The sequence below is a fragment of the Carassius gibelio genome, chromosome A19 (assembly GCF_023724105.1).
Source record: "Carassius gibelio isolate Cgi1373 ecotype wild population from Czech Republic chromosome A19, carGib1.2-hapl.c, whole genome shotgun sequence".
Taxonomy (NCBI): Eukaryota; Metazoa; Chordata; class Actinopteri; order Cypriniformes; family Cyprinidae; genus Carassius; species Carassius gibelio.
The window spans coordinates 24,557,909-24,583,013 of record NC_068389.1 but is presented as its reverse complement, the minus strand read 5'-3'; the positions used below and the strand labels follow the sequence as shown (position 1 = coordinate 24,583,013).

The 25,105-nt window shown below is 38.2% G+C and overlaps 3 protein-coding genes across 3 annotated transcripts in view; 2 read left to right on the top strand and 1 right to left on the bottom strand.

Annotated features, from left to right (window-relative positions):
* Positions 1-25,105, bottom strand: part of LOC127935466 (zinc finger and SCAN domain-containing protein 32) — a 69,532-nt gene that overhangs the window by 16,390 nt on the left and 28,037 nt on the right. The window lies entirely within an intron of this gene.
* On the top strand, positions 979-5,905 carry prf1.3 (perforin 1.3). The gene is made up of 4 exons (XM_052533348.1): positions 979-1,127; positions 2,282-2,797; positions 4,380-5,249; positions 5,336-5,905. Exons 2-4 carry the CDS (start codon positions 2,295-2,297, stop codon positions 5,634-5,636), a joined length of 1,674 nt encoding a protein of 557 aa, XP_052389308.1. The 5' UTR covers positions 979-1,127; positions 2,282-2,294; the 3' UTR covers positions 5,637-5,905.
* The window catches only part of LOC127935483 (syntaxin-1B), a 44,150-nt gene continuing 26,144 nt past the window's right edge, over positions 7,100-25,105 (top strand). The window contains exon 1 of the mRNA XM_052533393.1: positions 7,100-7,416. Within this exon, the coding sequence (XP_052389353.1) occupies positions 7,387-7,416 (30 nt within the window). The 5' untranslated portion in view covers positions 7,100-7,386. The remainder of the gene's footprint in view (positions 7,417-25,105) is intronic.

Here is a 25,105-nt window from a genome sequence, read left to right as displayed (position 1 = left end):
TTTGTCTGTGGATTATGATATGAGAGGACTATTATTATGTTTTATACACACGTAAAATGTCGTAATGATGGACAAATTCTCACAAATATGCAGCTTTTCAGTAATGTGGTGTGGTTTACTTATGGAATATTATGATGTTTTTATCAGCTGTTTGGACTCTCATTCGGACGGCAGAGGATCCATTGATGAACAAGTGATGTAATGCTACGTTTCTCCATACCATTTTGATGAAGATAAACACCATAAAGGCTCTGCCAGTAAGTATATTTTCAGCTAATTTTCTTTTTTGAAGATATGAGACAATTGCAGAACAAAGCCCAAGGGTCCACAAAAAGAATCATATGGATTCCATTCACAGAGATTAGATCTGTAAACTAGTAAACTTCCACACTTGTGTAATGTAGTATAAGCAGTCGGTTCATTCCTCTAAAATCCCTGAGAGCACCGAGTACAGGGCCTGACCCTGTTCAATTGACTCTGTAGGAATTTTCATCCAAGTAAGATAAGAGCCAATCGAGCACAGATCCAGAGCCAATCGCAGCCAGTGCAGAGGTCAACAGTCTGCAGTTTAATGCATTAAACACAGCAGACAGAAGAATGAATCAAGACTGATATCAAATCTTGATAAGTATGACCCTGCAGTGTGCGCTTCACTAGTAGAAGACTGTTAGTGCACCTCATTGCTATTGAGAAATGCAAGCTACAATACAAATGATACGATATGATACAAAAAAGTGTTCTGCTGCTTGCCATTACAAGTAGAATGCGGTTATGTTTTCTTCTTGCATCTTATACTGAAACGGTTTGGTATTTTGATGTTGCAGCACCTTTTTAACATCCATCAGGGAAAAAGAATGCAGTGCTTTTAATGATGTGAAGCTACAAAAGTATTATTCATTTTATTAACTGCATGCTAATAGAAGAGGATAAAGTCTATTCCTCACATGTTCAGAAACAGTTAAAAAAAGTCAAATGTGTTGAGGGGAAGATAGTGTGAAGGTAACATAGAACTGGTGTTTCTGAATCTGCTATTTTTGTTCCCTTTTCTTTTCTTTTTTTCTAACACTGGTGTTATTTAACGGAGTCGTCTGTCTTTCTCCAAGGCTGTTAAGAAACTTCTCAACTAGGTAAATTTCAGCATGCATGGTTTATTATTTGTATCATTATCATTTTGTGAACGGCTTTTTAATTAATTGACTTTAAATATATAAATGTCTTTGTGTGTGTGATACAGAATGAATTAATTACTCATGTTTTTAAAATAGTGTTTAATTTGGCAGAATTTATGATTCTTTGAGTAGCGGCACCTTATTCGTGTATTTCGATGTGAAGGTTATTTTGACTTAACAATTAGCACTTTAATTTTAACTTTAATCTTAAATTGAAAGTAATTTAATTGAATTGAAAATGTGAATGTGTTTTTTTTTTGGGGGCGGATGTCTATTTATTTAGCAGGTATTATTTAACGGCTCACTATGTTTCACTTGCATCATGGTTTGGACACACTTTAACTAAATATATGTTTTGCATAATTTTTAATTTAACCATTTTACCCATAGCCTAAAATTCATCTTATAACCTGCTAAATATAAAGATATTATTTGCAACCTGCATCTTCCAGGAGTTGATTTCATGATTATATTCCTTTGGATGTCATGTAAAAACAGAACATTTTACATTTAGTAACGCAAACATAGCACCAGAATTGTTTTTTGACATATTTATGGTTTAATTATCTGTGAAGCCGATGAAGAGCGGACTGTTTTTTTGCTGTAGGACAGTGATGGAAACTGCAATACTGTAGAAGTAATATATGTGTTGCACTCAAAATATCTAGTGGCTTTAATGCAGCATCATTTTGTAGCTGAAACCGTCGCAGTGATCCATCAACCGGCAAAATATTAGTATGCTTTATACTCAAATGTAGCTAAAAAGCTTAAGTCAGCTAAAATGATATATATAAACTTCATTTGATCTATTTGATTTATCAGCATTCATAAAGAATTGAATTAAGTCATTTTAGAGAGAAACAGAAGTTGTTCTCAGCTTTTTTCTTCTTCTATGTATGATGAAATACTTGAGAATTGCTTTTACCTTTTTCACACATTTGGAAATTTTAGATTTTTTTCTTATATAATGCAAAGACATTCGGACATTTTGCATGCAAAGTGTCTATATAGTTCTTGGGGATGTCGTTTTGTCCAAATTAAAGATTGTTTATTAATTCAGTTTTAATTCCTATAATTAAAATAATTAAAATTCCTTTTTCTCTCTCTTTCAGCCTGCATTTGCAAATGGCTCTCCCGCTGTTGTTCCTCTATCTTCCCATTGCCTTCTGTTGCGAAACTGTCCCCAGCACCGAGTGTGAAAAGCCTTCCTTCGTACCTGGACATAATTTGGTGGGAGAAGGCTTTGACATTGTGCAAATGAAGACCACCGGAGCTTTTGTGGTGGATGTGCGGACCTACATGAGCGGAGGAGAGCATGGCAACTGCACTGTCTGTGAGAACAAACTGCTCAACGAGAAGCAAAAGTTGCCAGCTTCTGTGGTTGACTGGCGGGTCAAGGTGCAGTGTCGCCGGAGTGTCGGCGCCAAGATTTACGAATCGGCCAGCTCGGTTCTTAAGGACACCACCAATTCAGCCAGTGCCAGCTGGAAGATCGGACTGAGTGTGCCAATGGTAGCAGGTGTGGCTGTTGGTGGCACTCATTCGAAATCAGCCAGGTTTGCCAAAAGCCATGCATCTCAAGACAAGTACTCCTTCACAAGCCACACCTTCTCCTGCCACTACTACTCGTAAGTCCTGCTATATATGTGTGTATGTGTGATTTTTATTTATTTTTTGGCCACTTGCTATTGTTTATTTGTAACTACATTATTAAATATAAAGGTTATTTATGGTTCCATGAAGAACTTTTACCATCAATACAAGCTTTCTATTCCACAAAAGGTTCTTTACACTCTTAAAAAAATAAAGCATCCAAAAGGGTTTTTCACAGCAATTCCATAGAACCATTTAGGGTTCACAAAAGTACCTTTTCTTATTAGAGAGTTTTCCTTCATGTGAAGAACATTTCAATATTCTAAAGAAGCTTTATCCACTGCAAAGAACCTTCTGTGCAATGGATAGGTTCCATTGATGTTAAAGGTTCTTCATGGGCCCATCAATGCCAATAACGAGCCTTTATTTTTAAGCGTGAGAGGTAGGAAAAGGTTAAATAGTAAGTGGTTTAAAAATGTAACTCGCTACTCTATCATTGGTTCTCGGTTGCTAAACAACGTAAAATTCTAGAAATCACATGCTCAACGGTGCTCAGCTCATTAAATATTCATGAGCTCGGTACAGTCATGAAGACGTTCACGTGTGATGTAAAATTTCAAGGCCGGTGGAAATTGATAAAAATGTTGCAAATATATTAACTGGAGTGATGAACAGACTAAGATTATTATTCTGCAGTATTTCAGATGATTTATTGACCTCATAAATACGCAAATCAGAACATTAGGGTTTAAAATATACACTGCGAAATTTAAAAACTCGACTACACAGGATTATAAATTTTAAAATAAAATATAATCTATAAGCCTGTTTTTTTTTTTTCCAGTCATTGTAGCAACATAAAAATAGGTAATTGTGGAAAGTTTCTAATAAGAAATAGTTCCAATGTGAGATTAAATGCTGCAAGTGTCAGATATATAAATTATGAGAAATAAATACACAACTGTTAGAGATAAAGCTGCATATTTCGAGATCTAGACCTTAGTCCGGGTAGCACCATATTTCATTTTTGTCAGGAATGGACATGAGGCTGTGATAGAACAACAGTGTGCAAAATAAATTGTACGGTTGTCATTCAGTATGGACAAAAACTATCAAATAAAAGTTTTGAAAATTGTGATCTACACTCAGAAAAAAAAGGTACAAAAGCTCACTGGGGCAGTACCTTTTTAAAATGTACACTTTTGTGCCCTTTAGGTACCAATATGTATTTTTGATATACTGATTATATACTGAACCATTTAGATACAAAGGTGACTCTTTTGAAAAGCTATCGTCCCAGTAACAGCTTTTGTACCTTTGCGTAGAGCTTTATAAAGTGCGTCCAATCATAAATACTATAAATCTATCCCTTGCAGCCTTGTTTTATTCTGCCAGAAAAGCAGTGCGTCATCTAATCTGACTATAAATGTCTATAAAGTTACAATTATCCGTTTTAAATTACCCGTATTTTTTTTTTACTCTACGGCAGAATCATGTCTCCATATTGAACAAAGTGAAATGTGTTACAAGATCACATCCAGGATGAGATTAGTCTGGGGTTTGGCCAGATATTGAAGCATGAAACCGTATAAAGTCTTTCTTGCCTTCTTTCATCAGATTTCGTCTTCATGCTCGCCCTCCAGTGACCAAAGAATTTCTGGGTTCCATTACTGCACTTCCTGTTAAATTTGACAGCAACACAGAAGGTGCGTACAATCATTTCATCTCAATCTACGGGACACACTTCTTGCGGAGAGTCGACCTGGGCGGCCGCGTGCATTCAACCACCGCTGTGAAGACCTGCCAGGTTTCCATGAAGGGTCTGTCAGTGCATGACGTGAGCAACTGCTTATCGGCGGAGGCGTCCGCCGTCATCAAGGGCGTGAAGGTGAGTGCGCAAGCAGGCTACTGCAAAGGCAAATCACAGAAACTGGAGAGAGGCAACAGCTTCAGCGGCACCTTCTCAGACCGAGTCACTGAAATACTAGGGGGTAACGGTGAGCAGCAAGACATCCTCTTCAGTCCAAGCAACGTTAGTGGTTACGGCGTGTGGCTCAAGTCACTGAAGAAAATCCCTGGAGTGGTTTCCTACACCTTGAGCTCATTGCACATGCTGGTAAAAAACGACTCAGATAGACGAGCCAGTCTGCAAGCGGCCATCAGCAAGTACATCACAAAAAGCGCTATATCTACTGCTTGCCCCTCCAAGTGCAAAGTGGGCCATCGTAGTAATAGCTGCGCATGCAAATGCAGCGGTCATCAAAGAATTGATAGTAACTGCTGCCCAAGTAACCCAGGAGTAGCCACGTTGACCGTGACTGTGTTGAGCGGTGCAGGATTATGGGGAGACTACTTCTCTAAAACTGATGGTTATGTTAAAGTCTTTTACGGAAGCCGTGCGTATGAGACCCCTGTGATTTGGAACAACAATTTTCCTCAGTGGAACTACAACATAAATTTCGAAACTGTAGAGCTGACTAAAAAAACGTAAGTATTTATGTTCACAAATGTTCTGTTTTTGTCATTGGGTGATACCTGTTGTAGTTCATATATTGTCTATGCTCATTTTACAGGCCCTTGAGATTTGAGGTGTGGGACCGTGACAACCGTTTTGATGATGATCTGTTGGGAAAATCGGCTACCATTCCACAGAAAGGAATGAATCAGAAGAAGTCATTTAAGTTAAAGCATGGCTCTTTTTTGATTTCCTACTCTGCACAGTGTGGCCCAAGTCTTACCGGGTCTTTCTGTGAAAAATACGCTCCTACACCGGGTGGTGATGGTACTCTAAACTATTACCAGCCCTTTGACGGAGAACAGCCCATTGTGTTTAAAAGATCTGAGGGTTTTAGAAGAAATGTGTCTTTGCTGTAATAATACAACAACTGCAGGATGTGAAGATAATGTAAATTGCTAAGGAAGGGCCTTCTAATATAAGCTATTTGGGATTTTTGCAAGTATACACATTGAAAACTGTTATTAAAAATCAATTATCATTATTTCAAGACAAATTTACAAGTCTTTTTCAATAGACAAAATGTAAAAAAAAAAAAGATTTTTTTTTCCACAATTCCATATGTAAACTATAACCACCATAGTGATTTAAAGAAAAAAATGAATGCTTTCAGATGCAATAAAAACTTTCTTGAAAAAAGCTTTGTGGTCATTAATTCTATTGTTGAACCACCAACTGCATTACTTTTATAATGCACTTTTCTTTTCCCGATCGTGTGCTCTTCATAATCTTTTATCGAACTGTAATACATTTTCTCCTGTGAACTATTTTCCTTTTTCACAGATTTTTTTAAACATTTATTTTGATACAGATGCTGCATAAACAGAACCAATATTCACATAAGAAATCAAGTAAAAAAAAAAAAAAATCTAAATGTAAATTTTGTATATTTTTTCTTTTGCTTATTTTAAAGTGTCAAAATGCTGAAAGACACAAGTAACCGACAAAAGTTGATTAATGTGAGGCCATGTAATTGTTGTTACAGCTGAGGCCATTTTAAATGTTAAATATAATATTGTTCAAACATAATATTAAATGGCTATGGTTAACCATATTTTAACTTCAGAAATAATAATAATAATAATAGAAAATAAATGTATTGGTATTATTTGCCTTGGTACTTGATCAAATAGGAATTATGTGGTATTGCTCAGCCCTAGCTAAATTTAAGTCCCAATTTTCATTTTTGTCATTGAACATTTGGTTTCAATTAGAAAAAGGCCTACATCACTATAGTAAAATATGAATACTCAGTTTATGTTATATTCCCTATGCTCTATAGATTAATGTGTAGGCTATAGGTGTACACGCCTCTTTGTACCCATAACTGTGACATTCGAAATTTGAGGTAAATTCAGGTAGGCCAACTTCTGATGACTAATAAATAAATAAATAAATAAACAAACAAACAATAGTAATAATTTATATATATATATATATATATATATATATATATATATATATATATATATATATATATATATATATTTTTTTTTTTTTTTTTTTTTTTAAGGTTGATATGTCTTGAGGGCGTATTTTTTTTCAATGCGACTTATCCCTTATCTCCTTTTATTTGTTAGAATTTTTCTTCGAGTCTAAAAGAGGCTCCTGCTCTTTTATTCCGCCTAAAACAAACTACAGTTCCCTAGTTATGAACGTGGGGCTGTTACGCGCTGCGGTTACGCGCAGTACAGCAAGCGAGCGGAATGGGGGAGGGGCGGCAGGTAAAGTGAAACGGCGGCGCATGTGCAGAAGCGCCCCAGCCCTCTGCATCGCTCCCCTCCCCCCACCTTTTTTTTTTTTTTTTTTTTTTTTTTTTTTTTTGCAGCATCAGTACCGCGTTCGGAATCGCATTCGTGTGCTGGAGTCAGAGCGCGCTGCGGGGCATCACTGCACCGCCACGGAGGACACTCCATTACAGAACCAGGAACGGGGGAAAAGGGGGAAAGGCGTGAAATAGTGCAGACGGGAAAGAACAGGGCGCCCTTTTTTCCCGACACCACCTAAATCTGTGGGAAATTAAACAGGAGTCAGACATTCGCTAATAATAAATCCACGAACACAGCGGACACCTCAAGCGATATTTTTGGCCAGCACGGCGGGGAAAAAATGAAGGATCGCACGCAGGAACTACGAAGTGTAAGTCCGGATTTCTGATGCTTTATCCTTCATCTCCTCCCATATTTTCCGTCTCCTCACCGCAACCGGGCGTCAGCAGCTGACATCTCACTGCTGCTCGCTCACTGCTGAGCAATAATGGGCATAATACGGTTTCCATATATTTTTTCCTCCTTCTTTAAGCAATTACAAATTTCTACCATATCGCGCATATAGCCTATAACGTTTTGATTAGCGGTTCTCACGTGAGCGCCGTTCCATGTGCGATGGATCGATTTATCGATCAAATCGGGTTATATGGCGTTATTCGCGAAACGAGCTCCCGTACATTAGCATGCATGCACTGCCTTTGATACATGTCGCCCGGGAGTGTGATCTAGGAGTACAGACTGCTGCGGATAGATAGTCAGTGTCCTTACGCGGATACGCACCATCCCAGTATCTAATTCTGTGATCACCGCATCATTAATTATTAATACCGATTTTTTCCCTTTTTTTTACGAAAATAACATACACCCATACTTCGCCTTATTCCTTTCCCTATCAGCTCTGTTAGATTTTGCTATCTGAAGCCTACCTGGGAATTTTGAGCATCTCCACTGAAGCTCTGTTCTGGATACATGCACATCTTCATCGGACGCATTTGGATCGTTGGGCGGGATGTGCGATTATTGCAGCACGCTTTGTCCCGTTTTTTAACCACTATATTAAATATGAAAGGGTGTAGTAGCTAATATTTTTGCATGTATCGCCCATTTGAGATAAACGAATTCAACATGGCTGCCAAAGTATTTCTTTAAAGCGTTTTACTCACTTATTTTTACTGGAAGCTCACTTCCACGAATTTCTGTCGCCGGAGATCACTGAAATATCGTAAAGGGAACGCCTGAACCCTGTGCACTGCACTCATCAGTGTATGCGCGAGTGGTGTGCTAGCGAGGGAGGGGGGTTGTAAGAGAGAAATGTACATTAACATGTTTCTAATTATTTATATATATATATATATATATATATATATATATATATATATATATATATATATATATATATATATATATATATATATATATATATAAAGCAACATCATAACCCAACCCAAAGACGCGCATTTTTCCAAGACTTCCCTTATTCCCCCCGGAGCTTCTGATATCAGCCTTTGCTTACCAGACACCATGTAGAAATGTAATCTACAGATAACTGGATTTTACAGAATTCGCAATTATACGTGATGCGCGTGCAGACTCCCCAAAGCCACGCGCACTCGCTATATACTGTATAATGCCACAGAGCTTTTAAACATATACATCAGTAGTCTTGCTTCTAAAGGTGTTAATGGCTCAACGCGAATCCAATGCGACATGATTGGGCAATAATCACTTTTTATGTAATCGTCAACATCACTGTGACGTATTGGTCGCGCGGTGAGGGAAGTGCACGGGTTACTTGGACTGTGGGCGTGCGCAGGGCGAGCGTGTCTATGCACAGCAGAGACGAGCAAGGATAAATCAGACGGAATTCATTGACCTTGCCCCTTTCGATATTAGGTTTCATTTGTACAGGGGAGAGATCTGACATTGAATGAATGAGTGTGATTGAATGGGATAATTGCAAGCTGAAGTGTTGCTCATGAAAGCCGGGTGGGGATGCATTATGTTCCAACAGTGGCAACATTTCATATCATAAAGACTGTAGATTTATGACTCTGATGAAGAAGTCAACATAGCATCCATGTTCTGATAATTAAAATGCTTAATGTCTTACGGCTGCACCGACAAAGGTCTGAAGCAACCTACAGAAAATGGACCAGAAAATCAATTTGCCGATCATTTGATTCACACAATAGGCCTGTGGAGACTGGCGCTAGTTGTCACACAGGAGAAGAGCTTTATCTTAGTAACTATAAGGATTTTTTAATTTGTTGGTCACAATAATGGTTTGATATTTTTTACTTTTTTATATATTTTACCTTTTACTTTATTCATGCATCATTTATTGTTTTGCATTTCGTAATTCTAACTCTTTAAAATACACCAAAAAAAAAAAAAAAAAAAAAACTTTATGAAAGCCTGTTTAATGGCAGGTTCTATTGTGAAAACTTAACCCATAAAGTGTGACAATATGCCTTCTCTATCGCAAAAGGTCAGTGTGGTCAATGTGTCTTCATTGAACCTTTTTCTTGGCAAAGGAAATGTTCAATAGCTTTTTCAGAGGCAAGACTTACCTTTTAATAAACTCAACTGAGAAAATAAATCTACCTTAATGTTCACCTGAAGGAGAAAAAAAACGTGACAACTAGCCTCGGTCTAACCTAATATATGAATGAGACATCCTAATAATATGTCTATATCCTAAGCTTTCTATAAGGCCTACAACAAGAAGTCTTTTCACAAATGATGGATATGGTTCATGTCAGCATTAGTGTGACAGAGTAACCATCCAGACAGCATAGTATTATTATAGTATATCACTTGAACAATACTATTCCAAATCCTGATACTAAACATGCCCAATGTATTGCTGTGCTTCACTGTGCCCTGTGATGTCCTTGAGAGAGGCAAGGTTGAATGTCTGTGTGTCTCGGCCTCTCTCTCTTTTTCTCTGCATCTCAGCTAACAGGCTTCAGCAGTAAAGTCATATTTAAGATTCCTAATGTAAATCATATAGGCAGTAAATTAAATGCAATTTATTGAGTGTGAAATAAGTTTTGTTGTGCCTTCAGAATAAGGTTTATGTAGGGATGGTTCAACCAAAAATGTAAACCAACTTGTTTTAAATTTGTGTGACTCTTTCATGAGTAAATGATGACAGAATTTTCTTTTTTGAGTGAACTATCCCTTTAAGAATAAGTTTGATAGAGCTGTTCAGCAGACCCAGTTCGTTTATGCTTCATGTTAAAGTATTGCAATGTTTGGGAATATTAAACATTAACATTTATACTTAATATGACTGCACTGGTGAACTTTTCTCAATACAGTTGAATGTAGGACATGGTTTTCCACATGATATGTATATTTTAGTTAGCTGGCTAATGAATGAGTGAGAATAAACAGCGAAATGTGGAAAAAAAATAATAATAATAGCATGTGTTTGCATCACATGTATGAATCAAAACAAGCACCCAGAACAACAAGAAAAATGCATGCAAATGAGTAAATACCAATAAAATGAAGACCCAGGTTAATATGTATTGGATGCACTGACTGTTGAATTTCATAGTATTTCCAGTGAAGATGGCATAAAGAATGAATTTCTTTATTTTAATATGCTTTGCATCTAGCATGATATACAGATAATAATTAGTAATATTGATAATCTACAGGTGTGGTCTGACTGGAAAGTTGGCAACCTAATCACATCTATATCTGTCCAGAAAAGGAGACACACTGTTCTAATGAATCATAAACGAGTGCTAATAGAACCCACAGCTGTAAGCATGACCCATAGACAGGTTGTGCATTTTAAACTCAATGGTGCATTTTGATCTGTAAATTTATTCACAGTTCTTAGTGAAGATCTGATATAGTTTCTAAAGAATACACACACACAGACAACTAGACAAATATCACTTCCTTTGATCTTATGACCAAGCAAATATTGCTAATGCATATCAGAAGAACCAGGGTTTGCTACAGACTAGAGGAAGCATAATGCGTTATGTAATTAACTTAAACATTTTTTTTAGTTCACTTGCTAAACGGAGACAGAAAGTGTGCACTGTAATAGACTGCAAGAAACAGATTTGATTGCCAATAATACCTTTTCAGAATTTTTTTTTTTCTAGATCACTTTGGCCTGATATGTATCAAAAGGGCTGATTTGTGACTTCTTCCAGTTGATCAGATGCAAACCTGTTAGATACTCAAAAATAGTTTGTTTTAGAGCGTGTGGGGGATTAATTCTGTGGGCAGATGGGATAGAAGCAGGGAACCCCGGCAGCTGACGCGACACACAGAGAAAAGTATCCGAATGATAAGCAGCGAGCAACGCTACAGCTGACTGCAGCAAAGAGCTGAGCTCATGGGGAAAGTGCACTCAGTAGGTGTCTTGTCAGCCGACGGGGCCGGAACAGGTAGATAATAATTGGCAGAGAGAGCGAGAGGGGAATATACGGCTACATATGTGAAATTGGCCGCTGCCCAACAACAGATAGGTCACGATAGGTCATGAATGGAAGGGATCCGGTGGCTTTGTTCAAACCACAAGAATGAAGCGCTGCAGGAACAGTGATGGCTAATGAAACCGCAGTAGGATTAAAGAGGGAAGTGGAATTTTCCCAAATCTCTGATAGGGGGGAATCAGAAGTGAAGAAAGACATATAGCAGTAGTTGCCACACGTACTGTAGCAGATGGAGGATAAATGAGATGCATCATAAAGACATTTTGTTAGGAGATAAATGATGATCTAATGATTCAGTTGTGGGGTTATTGCACTATATGAAGAATGCTGGGTAGATTTGCTGATGCACAGGAATTGGGTAAAACTGCTTTCTAATATTATAAAAGGAATTTTGAGCACTCACACTTGGGCCAGAAGCCTAAACTGATTTTCTTGGCTCTATTTGCATTTACAAAGCTCAGCAGTAGGTAGTGTATTAAGGATTTTCAGGCAAGTAGTGACTGTTGACAGTTCGAATGGTTAAAAGCATGGGCGGAGTTTGGGGGGGGGGGGCTAAGGGGGGCACTGCCACCCCAGACCAGAGCCAATTAATGCCTTGTGCTTTGAAAAAGAAAAAATAAATACAGAATTCATATTTTCTAATTTTATTTGTCCTATCTTATAATTTTTGTGGATATAATGAGTAAGTTTAGAATTAATTATTTTTAATTAATATATTGAAAAAGAAGCTCATTTTGGCGGACTTCAAAGTATTGCGGTAAGTTACGTGAGTGGACTCTCTTCTCGTTCTGTTCCCGCTTTAGTCTACATGCTAAATAAACAAAACGGACATTCGTCGTTTTTTTTTAATAAACCCACTAGTAAAAGTGTGGAGTTTTCTAACTCTGACACTTCAACCATCAATTCCACTGCTGCTACTGACACAGCAACCGAGGCCGCATCTGCTGGTAGGTGCCCCCCCACGCACAAAAGTGAAACTCCGCCTATGGTTAAAAGGTTTAGTTCAAGGACTTGTGTCAGAGGATTCTTCACAAAATAAAACAGATTTAGCAGAAATTTGTGCATGAGTGCGGACTATATATGCTATATAGTTTAAGACTGGAAGGTTGAGCTTTTCATAAAGATGTGAATCAGAGTTTCTAATCGGCTGTTAATACTTCTTTTAGCATACATGTAATAAAGCAGCAGTTTCTTCAGTTAAGTCACACTTTATTCCTGTATGAAAGATCTCAGATCAGTCTTGAACAAGTCAGTTTTCCACAAGATATGAAGATATCAGCTAGCATGTTTACTTGTAGTACTACTGAATAAACTGCATCTGGCTAATCTGATACATCACAGTAACTGTAAAATTGTATTTAAATAAAAAGGTGTGTGTGTGTGTGTGTGTGTGTGTGTGTGTATATATATATATATATATATATATATATATATAGTATCAAACCATACCTTGATTTGAATTATAATTAAAGTATACTCAATTACTTTAGAGTACATATTAACCTAGAGATTAATGTAGATAAGGATGGGCATGTCACAATTGTAACATTTTAATTTTAATTTAATTTTTTAATTTTTTTCATGGACTACTGATATTTTTACATTTAATCATTTGCAGTTTTTTTGTCAATTTTTTTTTTGTTTTATGTCTTTTGATTGTGTATTTTTAACTACACGTAGTTCTGCCAATTAGGTTATTGTTGGCGAATAGTGCAACACTGCACTGTACTATGTTTGTGAGGACAACACATTAAGTTCAGACAGGAAAAGTACAATACAGCTAAAAACAATACTTTTTGTCATGCAGTGCAGGAAACACAGTCAGTGTACTTCAGTATTAAAATTTGATATGTATCCACCTTTTTCTTGACGTAAAAATGGGTGCCGCAATTCGTAAATTCTATGGGTCTAGTTTCCGGTCTCATTTGCGTCCAGCTATTTTTAGCTGTACAAACAGTTTGTTTTGCTGCTTGATATTGACAATTCATGTGTCCTATCATATTATTTTAATCTGTTATCTTAATTAAGAACACACTGGTTTGTGCTGCAAACAGTTTTACCGTTTACTGTACGTTGTTATTCTCCTCGTTATTTACCTACAGCGGCTAATGAAACGGAAGTCTCACCCATGAGGAGGTGGATAGGAGCCATGTTTCTCTTTAGTTTCTCAAAATAAGTGTTGGATTCATGCATCCTAGAAATAATTAATTCAAAAATGGAAAATTATCTTAATCATTTCAAACAATATGACTAATGCTTTCAAACTTAGAGCATAACTTCATTTTGAGTTCAGTGGAAGAATGAAAGTCACAAAGGTTTGAAACAACATAAGGGTGAGTAAATGATTTGGAAGTTTAATATCTGGATGGACTGTTCCTTTAATCAGTCTTAACATATGGGTGGGCGACCACTTTTGTTGTTGTTGCGTCTGGCTGCTCCATTATTAATGGTCTTGGTAATTACTGAAGAATTTGAACGGGGAGGTCCTGTCAATAATATTATTAGTATTGATCCATTCTTTTATTGATCAATTTCCCTTTTTTTGGCTTCACAAAGAATTACACACAAATTTAAGGCAATTTACTCCAACAACATTAGCATACACAAAGACCTTCACTAGAAATTCACTACAGTGTTCATATAACCTTCTACTGAACTATATTTGAATTCACTTTTTGCTTATTCATTGTTAAAGTACCGATTGCCCCATGTGCGTGAACATCTGCTAAGCATCATACATGATAATGCATGTACCATCTGTGGTACATTTTTCACACCACATAATGGAAATTTCCTAATATAAGAGGATAATCTTTGGCAAGCATCAACATCAAGCAAGTTAGACTGAGGTCAGGTTTTAAAAACCTGAATCACACTTTTCCCTTTCTGACCAGCGTCGATTTAATATCTTTTAGTCATGCCCACAAAATACCGCCTTGGTGGGTAATTTCAATAGATCATACATCATTGCCATGATTTATAAGTTACAGGTTGGATTTATGCTTTAAATTGACTGCAGGCTGTGAATGAGTCAGCAAGTTTGTTGTTCATTCTTCAGTGTCTTGCTGTCATTTGAACCACATCGTTTTTTTCTTTTCATACCCGAGTCATTATTGACTAATGTGAAAAGACAGCAGCTATTCCAAAGGCAAACAGGAAGTGGTTTTATCAGTACTAGTAAGGGGTCGAAGTGTCAGTCCCAGTCACCCCGCAAACATGACGTGTTTTTGTATGTTTCTAAGAAGTGCCTTGAGCTGCTTTCTTTGGAGCTGCTGGCATAATGTTCATGACCCTATTAACATTACAGTTTATTTACATCAATGTCAATTTTATATTTTTTTCATGAAATGTTTACTTATTACAATACTAAATGTGTAAGGAAATTATTAATAAGATAATATTTTACCTGAGTTGACATTTGAAAGACTTTCCTGCCATTAGACAGCTTTTGCAAGGCATGCATGCTTTTATTATTTTTCTGTAAAATTTTCATACATTTAAATATGTATACATTTACAAAATGTATTATATGTTGCATTGCCATAGTCTAACATCAAATAATTTTTTATTCAAATTTCTTCTAATTGGCCCTAATTCTATCATCATAGATAATTTTTGCATACATTTTTTTAAACTGCATTCTGCTTGGGTAAAGTGTAATATTGTTGAAATATATATTTTTTCTTTTCAGAACTTCTTCACCGAATAAGTGTGTAAGCCTGGTTAAATAGTCCTTGATCAATTTTTAGATAGTGATTTATAGCCTTTTATCTTGGCTTCTGCCTCAATTGATTTCTAAGGTCATACAGATCCTTTGAATGAACATATATATGCTTTCATTTATTTGACAAAGGACTCATCACCTGTCTATTTAGTTTCTTGTTATAAGCCTCGGTTTATAGCCCAATTGAACTGGGGATAACCCGTCCCTTGGGTGGAAAGGAGAGAACGTCATGCACCTATAGGAGAAAACACAAAACACACACTACACTGCATCTTCCTCACCTTTTATACACAGTTATTGCCGTTTTTTTTACTGCCTCAATTTTTTCCTTAAATGGCCTTTGGTAAAACACACATAATTTGGTGTTGCTAGACATGATGCAAAATTTAATGCAGTGTTTATTTTGAGCCATAATTAAGGTAGAATTAAGTAGAATGACTTAAGGTAGAAGAACAAAAATCTTAACCATGCCATCTCTTTGTAATATCGCTCCTTTTTTAGATTTTCTATAGTTCTTTCTCAGTTTCATGATGGATTACACATCATTTTGTGTTGCTAGAGGTGATGCAAAATTTTATGCAGTCCCTCTAATGTTTTCTATCCCAGAATGCACCTTTATATAGTGAAATAATTAATGGGTCGGAGCAGGAATGCAATTAACTTCCATAAACAAAATCACATTCTTCACCACTTCTCCTCATGTTTGTCAACTGAAACTAAAGCAGTATCATGAGGCTAAAAGGAGGTTACTGTCTAATGCTGTAAGGACTTCTAATGCCTGTGGCCAATGGCCATCCTCAGCACAGATGGGCCAACGGCAGGGAGGCAAGATTATAACATTTCTGTATTACCACCGCACCTGATTTTACACCGCATTTTCCTGAGAAAACCCGGCACAGATTTGTGTGTAAATTTCCGAGAGCCTGCCATATATACACTGGCAAAATTCCTCGTCACCTGCTTGGAACGGGATACTTTTTGTAAACGTCCTTTTCCGATGACAACATCTTCCGTATCATTCCGGCCTCCCCTCCCCCAGCGCTCCCTCTTTCCCTGTGGAGGTCTGTCTCTCTCCCCATCCCCCTCTGTTTGCACTTTCCTGACCCTCCCCCTACAGCTGCACACTTCTTCCTCTTGATTCTCCCTGCCGCACACTTGTACACACTCACTTTTGCATCCTAAGCATACTCACTATTGCTTTTTTCCAATCACAGTGTGGGTAAATAAATCAAAGTATGAAAAAACTGAAACTGACACACTTTCATTCGGTGGAAAGCACCACTTGAGCAATTCAGTGTGTTCTTGAAACTTATGAATGTGGGCAAATTATCTGTCAGAATTTTTTTATTTATTTAAATAAAATATATATATTCAATTACCTATAACAGTATTTGATACCACACATTAAAGAAGAACCTCACAGCATTCTTTAGGCGTGTGAAGCTTTTATGTTATACATTAATCAGCAGGATCAGCAGTAGAGTAAAATTAAGATACTTGACATATTAAAGCAATGCATGCCATGTACAGCTAAATGCATAAATGCCCAAATCGTGTTTGTATTCCAATCACTGCATGTGTATGACAATGCCTGCAGTGTATTGTGAGGACAGTTTCATTGCAGGGACAATGTCACGTCCTCTCTGCTACACACCACTCACCAGTCCTTAACGCCACCAATAAAACGGCTAAAACAAAATGGCTTCCTGTCTACGGTACGTGGTACGGTTCCGCTGGTTTGCAACATATAAGATTAACACCAACAAGTCAGAAAACAAGAATATTTTACTATATTTATTTCATTTTTGGTAATTCAACTGCAGGTGGGATGTAAATTCAGGGGCGCTAAATCTTACGTAAAAAAGTCTTGCAGAAGAAGTGACAACAAAGTCAACAAATTTAATTTTGTTTTGACAGTATAAAAGAGGGGCCCAGAATAATTTAAAGGTAAATATCAGGGTTGGATCTGGATTCATATACTTTACTCTTTACTCTGTAGCTCAAACAGTAAAGATCAGGGGTTTGTTTCCCGAGGAAGGAAGGAACCCTGAATGTTATTTAATTCACTTTGAATAAAGGAATCTGCCAAATGCATAAATGTAAGTTGTTCATCTCAGACTTTCTCTGTAGGTGAGTCATTTACCTGATCTAACAACCTCCTGAGGTTCCTTGTGAAATAGGGCAACAGGGTGCCACTGGGATTTCTCACAATCTCATTCAGATATCATAGTAATAAAAGTCCTACAAAATACACTAACAGACAGTTAGTGAAAACAGATTTCTACAGCCTTGCTAGTCACCAGCATTGTTGCATTTTGGATGCTCATTTATTCATTTTTCCCATTGCACGCTTGTATTGTTTGTAACTGGTTGACAGTGGGACTCTTGATGGTAAAAGTTAAGATGCTTGGTGGGAAGACCAGTATAATTAAAATCTAATTATTTTTTTTATGTATATATCATCAATAACATTGCTAACTTTTGAGTTAAAGGAATCAAGGAGAAGATCAAAAGAGTCTGATGAAATGCTTGGTGTTAAAGATGTAGCTTCCATAAATAGCACACTAGTGATCTCATTAATGCATCTCTTTCTGACAGAGACAGAGCTAGATTCAGTGGTAGCAGAGATCAATAGATCAAATAAAATACAGATGCTGGAGAGAGGGATAACGTGTCTGGTGAGATGGGCTCTGGCGCTGGTGTTTCCGGTGGCTGCGATATGTTGTGCTAGCTGCCCTGGCTGTATTACAGGAAGTCATCCTTGGGTGCAGAGTCTTGGAGCTGTTCTGATACGTCACAGTCTGTCTGTTATGAGCTCTGTGGGCAGGGATCAGCAGGGATGGTGTCCATGAGCAGTGCTTGTTGTGGCTGCGTGGTGTTGTCAGTGTCCTTGTGGGATGTCTCAACCACATGATGACTCGGAAGCTGATATGAAGTCCTGTCATCACTCATACTCTGTCCAGGTGTGTTTGCCATTTAGGTTGAGTGGATTGGCACACACTACTGAAGGATGATGAAGTTTTTTTGGCTGGAGGCCATCCAGTTTAAACAGTTGTCTATGGCCCCAGAAAATATTTAAGTTCTCGATGAAGTTGGCTCCTTCTATACTGCAGGTTCTTTGTAGCTATGCATTCAGCCCAAGCAACTGTGAAAACATGTTAGTTCCCCTTGCTGGGAGTGGTCCACTGATGAAAAAAAAAAAAAAAAGAAAAGATAGAGTCGTGACATTTGCCAAATATGGTAACCCATACTCGGAGCTCTGCATTTAACCCATCCAAGTGCACACACACAGCAGTGAGAAGTGAACACATCGTGAACACACACAGAGCAGTGGGCCGCTATATATCCAGCACCCGGGGAGCAACTGGGGGTTCAGTGCCTTGATCAAGGGCACTTCAGCCATGGCTATTGAGGGTAGCAGAGAGTACGGTTCATTCACTCCCCCCCACCTACAACTTTTGCCAGCACAGAGACTCAAACCTGCGACCTTCAGGTTACAAGTCCAACTTTCTGACCATTAGGCCACAACTGAACGACTGAACTTCAAGTCTTCAAAGTGTTTCAAAGAGTTCACTAAAATCCTTCTTAAGAAGTTCTGACTGCTCTTTCAGAATATCACTTTTCCCCACATGGATGATGATCTGATTTACAGTCTTGTGCTTCGTTAAAATGTTCCGAAGTTCATATCAGAGACGGTTGCTTGAGGAAAGCCATATTTATTTGTAGTCCTGCTATTGATGTTTCTGATAATAGAGTCACCCACTATCAGAATCCTGGGCTCGGCTGCACTTTGTTCTGAATGCCACTTTCTGCCCCGACCTTGAGTGCCTTTTATTAGCAATGTTAGCTGCTGGCTGATACGATCCATGTTCAACCACATTTGGCGATTCCTCACCCACATTCAATAATGCTTCAAACCTGTTCTTAAGGTGTACAGGGGATGGTAGAGTACTAGTGTTTACAAGTCTTTTCATAGCCATATCTGGGGTAGAGAATGCTATTGCAGAAATACGAGATACTCGTGACAATCTGATGTCTCAAGTGTCTTTGGATCTCACTCCCTGTTTGTGGCATAGATTAGCGTGTCAGTTTCAGTTTCGCTTTGTTCCTCTACACTTGGTATTAACTGTTGAGATTCACTAGATTCACAGGACTCACCGGCTTAATGCTGAGGAGGTCTGATGACGACAATCTGTTGTGTGTTAAGCCTGCTTTGAAAGTCCAGCATGTAACTCTGTTTCAAGAACCGCAATCCTTTGTAGAAGCCTGTGGCAGTTCGTGCAGCAAGTAGTTTCCACAAGAGGCCTTTTCATTTCTGTCTGTTTTAATGTAGGCATCTGTGTTTTCCTGTCTCTAAATGTAAGCTGCTTCTTTTTTGCAGTATTGTTTCAGTCACGAAAAGTTTTTAGTTTAGTGTTTGTGCCAAATTGTTTTTGTTTGAGCACTGTGCTGATCTGCTGAAGTTAAAATCTTAGAAAAATCTGAGAAAAGTACATAAACAGGGAGCAAAGGACGGAATAGTAAGCAAGAGTGTCCGAACAGTAGCGAAGTCATAAGCAGAACCTATCAGTTTGTGTTCATTCATAATCAACTTCCAGGTTGCTGCATGTTCCTTTGCGCACTTTTCCATCTAATAGGCCCCATGAAATAAAAATGCAATAAAATTGTATCATCATTACTCACACTCAAGTTGTTCCTAACCTGTATGAATTTCTTTCTTCTGTTGAAGACAATATAAAATATTCTTAATAATGATGGTAACCAAACAGTTGCTCATCGCCATTGGCTTTCATAGTATCTTTTCAGTGCTATGGAAAGTCAATGGTTACCACAAACTGTTTGGTTACCAATATTCTTCCAAATATTGTCTTTTGTTTTCAGTAGAAGGAAGAAATTCATACCAGTTTGGAACAACAAGAGGGTGAGTAGCTGAGGACAGAAATTTCATTTTTGGCTGACATCACTTTAGTTCAATGTCTATTAGCTTTAAGGTGTAGTTCAAACTTTGCAGTAGCACATGTGACTAGCAGCCCTGAGGTCAAGGATTCAATTATGAGTGAAAATGATTTACATTGACTGCAGTGTGAGTTTCTTTAGATAAAAGCATCTGCAAATGCATAAATGTAAATGTTAAAGCCTGGGTCGAGAAACTGGTTCAAACATTAGCCAAACAGGTTCATATCTAGCCTTGGCTCAACAAAAGTCTTTAGACATGGCTATATTATTAAGAATTACTAATGGACAGTAGTATGTCTCCATACTTTGTCTCCATGTGCTGAACATCTACATGCAATCACCACTTCTCTACAATGATAGATTGATGATGCTGGATTATGTTTTTATATGTTGGCCAGTGTACATGCTGAGTATCATACAAAACATTCCTTTTAGCTTTGGAAAAAAGAAATCCCCCAAGCCACAGCAGGTTCCTATCTTCAACAGTTGTATATTAAAGTATATGCTGATCGTTGATGTGTTCCTAAGTATCTTTTGCCCTAATATTTTGTCCTTGTATACCACATTGAAGAGGTTCTTAACCGGCGGTCCGCAGATCTGTTCTGACTGGTTTGATGACAACCGGGAGACTAAAACATGCTAAACTATATAATTATGCATAGTTAAGATAAAAATAGGTTTATCAACATTAAAAGGAGGAGATGCTTCCAGTATTGTTTCTCATTTATGTTAAGGCTATGGAAAAATGCAAAAACTATGGGATTTAGAGCCAAAATTCCTCTTTAGACATTTGCCAGCCTGGACAGGTTGTGTGACATGGCTTCATCATCAAAAATCTAATAAATTATAATCCAAAATACATTTAATATGCTTTGCTGTAGTTTATGAATTTACAGACTTGAAACTTTACTTATTCAGTCTTAATAATTAAGCATACTGTTAAGCCTACAGAGTTCATGGTAATCTACATTCTAGTAGTATCACCACGACTGAGGTGCCCTTGAGCAATGCACTGAACCCCCAACTGTTCCCCGGGCGCCGGAGCATAAATGGCTGCCCACTGCTCCGGGTGTGTGTGTGTTCACGGTGTGTATGTGTTCACTGCTGTGTGGGTGCACTTTGGATGGGTTAAATGCAGAGCACGAATTCTGAGTATGGGTCACCATACTTGGCTGTATGTCCTGTCACTTTCACTTATTAGAATTTATTAATAATGATCCAAGTTTCAAGTCACTCACAGTCCCGATTCAATTTTTGTTACAGTCTTTCTTTTAAATACCTACATTTGTTTGTTTTTTCTCTCTCTGTGTCCTGCACAAGTATAAGAGTAATTAAAATAATTTATTCTAAAATAAATATTTAATGTCTGAGTATTTATTTATTTGTTTACTAGTGGGGTAATGTAAATTCAGATGGTCATTAATCACAAAACAAACCCTCTCAGGGTGGTACAAGACCAGATCTTGATCACTCGAGACTATAATGACCTTGGGTTGCTTATGCTGTAGTTTTGCAGAGAATCTGTCATAAGCTTTGCAGTGAGTAGATGTGACATGTCTCCCCCAGCATACAGTGGTGCTCTTTTTAAAAAAAGACAAGAAGTCAATGTAATGTGAAAAAGAACCATCAAGATTCTTTATATATCTGTATATAATATTATATATGTGAATTGCAGAGAAGGAAATATGTCCAACACCTACCTTGACTTGAACCATAAAGGACGTGTTTTGTGGATATTGACGAAAGTGTCTACATGCATGTATTGACTTGATCTGCTCTTCATTCTCACGGTTACCATCTAGCATTTATGCAGAGCAAGAATGCAAGAACTGATAAAGTGAATACTTTGAATGCAGTGCTATGTCGTGTTTCCACCGAAATTACCCGGAACCCTTGTACCAGGAACGTTTTTCCCCAGGAACTATTTTCCCCCCAGACCTGTTGCTTTCTGTGTTTCCACCACGGTCTAAAGTACCAGGAAGATCAGGCATATAGTCTGGTCACGTGTAGTCTGTGCGCGTTTCTCAATACAAATCACGCACAGTTGCGACTTGCATCTTTGGTAGGTTGGACTTTGTGCATTCGACTCGGGAGTGTGATGTCCGCGACGACGCAAATCCGGTAATTCTGCAAACAGCAGTGTACTTGATAAATGAGTTCCTGCGGTGGAAACGCGACTCAAGTTGCTCTGGATAAAATGGACAAATGGACAAATACCATCATAACGTCCTCTAGTGGTCGCTATGGGGAATGCCTTAAGTGTGACTGGTGTCTGATACATCTAAACACGACAATAACATTGGCTGGCGACAGCCTATGACGCCATTCCCGGTGCGACCACAGTATAAAAGAGCACCGGGAGAAAACGTAATTTACTTCTTCGTCTGAGGCATGGCAGGTCGTCTAAAGGACGCAGTGTCTCGTTCCCTTCTCAGGTAGCCATGGTTACATATGAAACCTGAGACGTTCCCTTTTGAGGGAACATCAAACTGCATCCTCTAGGGGTATCTATGGAGAATGCCATACCCACGCCGTCATGCTGAAGGGAGTGAATGTCTAGCACCACGGTGAGCACTAAATGCCAACTCTACAAAGCAATGGGAGTTGCCCTTAGGACACCTTGACAGCTGTCAGTGACATTATCCCCTTCAGCCAAAGGCCTGAGCTGCATACCCTAAAACCTACTTGTTAAGGGCTGGGCTGGAAAGCCTGAACCTGGGGCAGAACTCAAAAGAATCACTTTCTTCTAATTCCAAGCCTTTCAAGGGGATATGGCCAGGCGTCTAGGTTACAATAATCCAGACCCTGTCCTGTCACCCAGGGGACTACCGCCAGCTCTGAATGAGCTTGCTCAAAGGAACTGACTGGACAGATCTGCTCAGAATTTCATCACCAGGGATAAGTAAGTTGAGTGGGGCCAAAGGTGAAAACCGGGGCCTAAACCAACTCAGAGAAAGGGAATGAGGCTGACAACCCATACCATGCAGGATTTTAGAAAGTGCGAAGGATCCTTAGCGTGCACACTTACAACAGTATGGATTTTAGAAAGTGCATAGGAGCACAGCATGTGCACTTACCATAATATGGATTTTAGAAAACAATTCCTAAGGGGTAACTGAGGCTGTTACTTAGGCCCCTTTCACACTGCACGTCGGACCCGGCATATTGCCGGAACATTGCCGGGTCGCCTTCTGTGTGAAAGCAACCACATCCCGGGATTGATTCCGGCATTGAACCCGGGTCGGGGACCTAGTAACATTGCCGGGTTCAACCCGGGGACGAATGCTGTGTGAACAAAATCCAGATCTAATGCCGTGTCGAAGTGATGACGCACGTTATCGCGCAACTCTTTTACCGGTTGTTTTGAAGGAAGATCAACGTTCGCGACGCAAAGATATGTGCAAACTATAATGAAGCAGAGATCAGTTAGTTCCTCACTTTCCGCATTGACACCGAGATTGTTCGCCAGCTTCTGTGAAAGTATAACGGGCCTAACGTTTTCGACTTGTACATTACACGTCACGTCCTGATGTCACGTGTCGTTACGGGATCTTTACGGGTTGTGTGTGAAAGCAAGCACATATCCCAGGTAATCACTGGCAGTGTGAAAGTGCAAAGTCTAGCGACCCGGGAACAATTGCCGGAACACTTTACCCATGTATTTGCTGGAATGGCAGTGTGAAAGGGGCTTTAGACAGGCTTAGAAACCCTATGAGACTGTAGCATGCTCAGTATTTAATTAAGTATGAGTCTGTATGCTCAGAGTGTATGTGGACTGAAAAAGGCATATCTCATAGAAAAAAAAAACAAATGAGGGGAGCATAGACAACTCAATTAAGGCAGTCACAGAACAGACTCCGGAGCATGTGTCAATAACTAGAAGGGGCGTAGCACCTAGCTCTCAGACCAAGAGGGGGGTCACCAATGCAAGTCTTGGAAGAAGGGTCCTCATAAATAATTAATATTAATATTAAGAGTGAAAATATCAATCAATATAAATATCAAAATATTAGCTTAGACTAATTTCAAAAGTCAATCAAAAGTGACAATAAAGATGTTATAAAATATTTCAAATTTTATATTTTAAAAAAATCCTGAAAAATGCATTATAGTTTCCACAAAACTATTAAGCAGCACAACTTAATATTAATATATTTCAGCATTAATAGTAAGAATAATAAACAAGTAGAAAATCAGTGTATTAGAATGATTTCTGAAGGATCATGACACTGCAGATTTATATCCACATCACAGGAATAAATTACATTTTAAAATGCATTAAAATAGGAAACTGTTATTTTAAATTGCAATAATGTTTCTTATTATTACTGTTTTTTGTGTATTTTTTATAAATTATTTGTGTGTGTGTGTGTGTGTGTGTGTGTGTGTGTGTGTGTGTGTGTGTGTGTCTGTGTGTGTGTGTGTGTGTGTGTTTGTGTGTGTGTGTGTGTTATGTATAAAATCTGGATAAACCTCAAAAAAACTTGAGTAGTCAGTTGTTTGATGACTAATAATGGAATCCATAATCTTCATAGCAAATTAATCCTGAGCTACGTAATCAAAAGGCAGTATAAATATCCTTTCTGTAATTTCCAGGCTAAAATATTTTAAGGTATCACCAAATATATCTCTAAAACAATTATCTAAAACAGAGGTGTCAAACTCTGCTGAGTTGAGATTAAAGCCTAACTGAATCATGGCCTAAAGGTTTGAGAGTCAGACTTGTAACACAAAGGTCACGGGTTCACCTGCAGGGATTGTCGGTGGGAGGAGTGAATGTACAGCACTCTCTTCAATACCACAACTGAGATGAGACCCCTTGAGCAAGGCACCGAACACCCAACTGCTCCCTGGGCACTGCAGCAAAAATGGCTGCCCACTGTTCTTGGTGTGTGTTCACTGTGCGTGTGTGT

What these genes read in the sequence shown, in the direction of transcription:
- prf1.3 (XM_052533348.1), top strand. Translation starts at nt 2,295, where the DNA reads ATGGCTCTCCCGCTGTTGTTCCTCTATCTTCCCATTGCCTTCTGTTGC. An exon ending in TTCTCCTGCCACTACTACTC is followed by an intron (nt 2,798 to 4,379) that starts GTAAGTCCTGCT and finishes TTCTTTCATCAG; the next exon opens with ATTTCGTCTTCATGCTCGCC. An exon ending in GTAGAGCTGACTAAAAAAAC is followed by an intron (nt 5,250 to 5,335) that starts GTAAGTATTTAT and finishes CTCATTTTACAG; the next exon opens with GCCCTTGAGATTTGAGGTGT.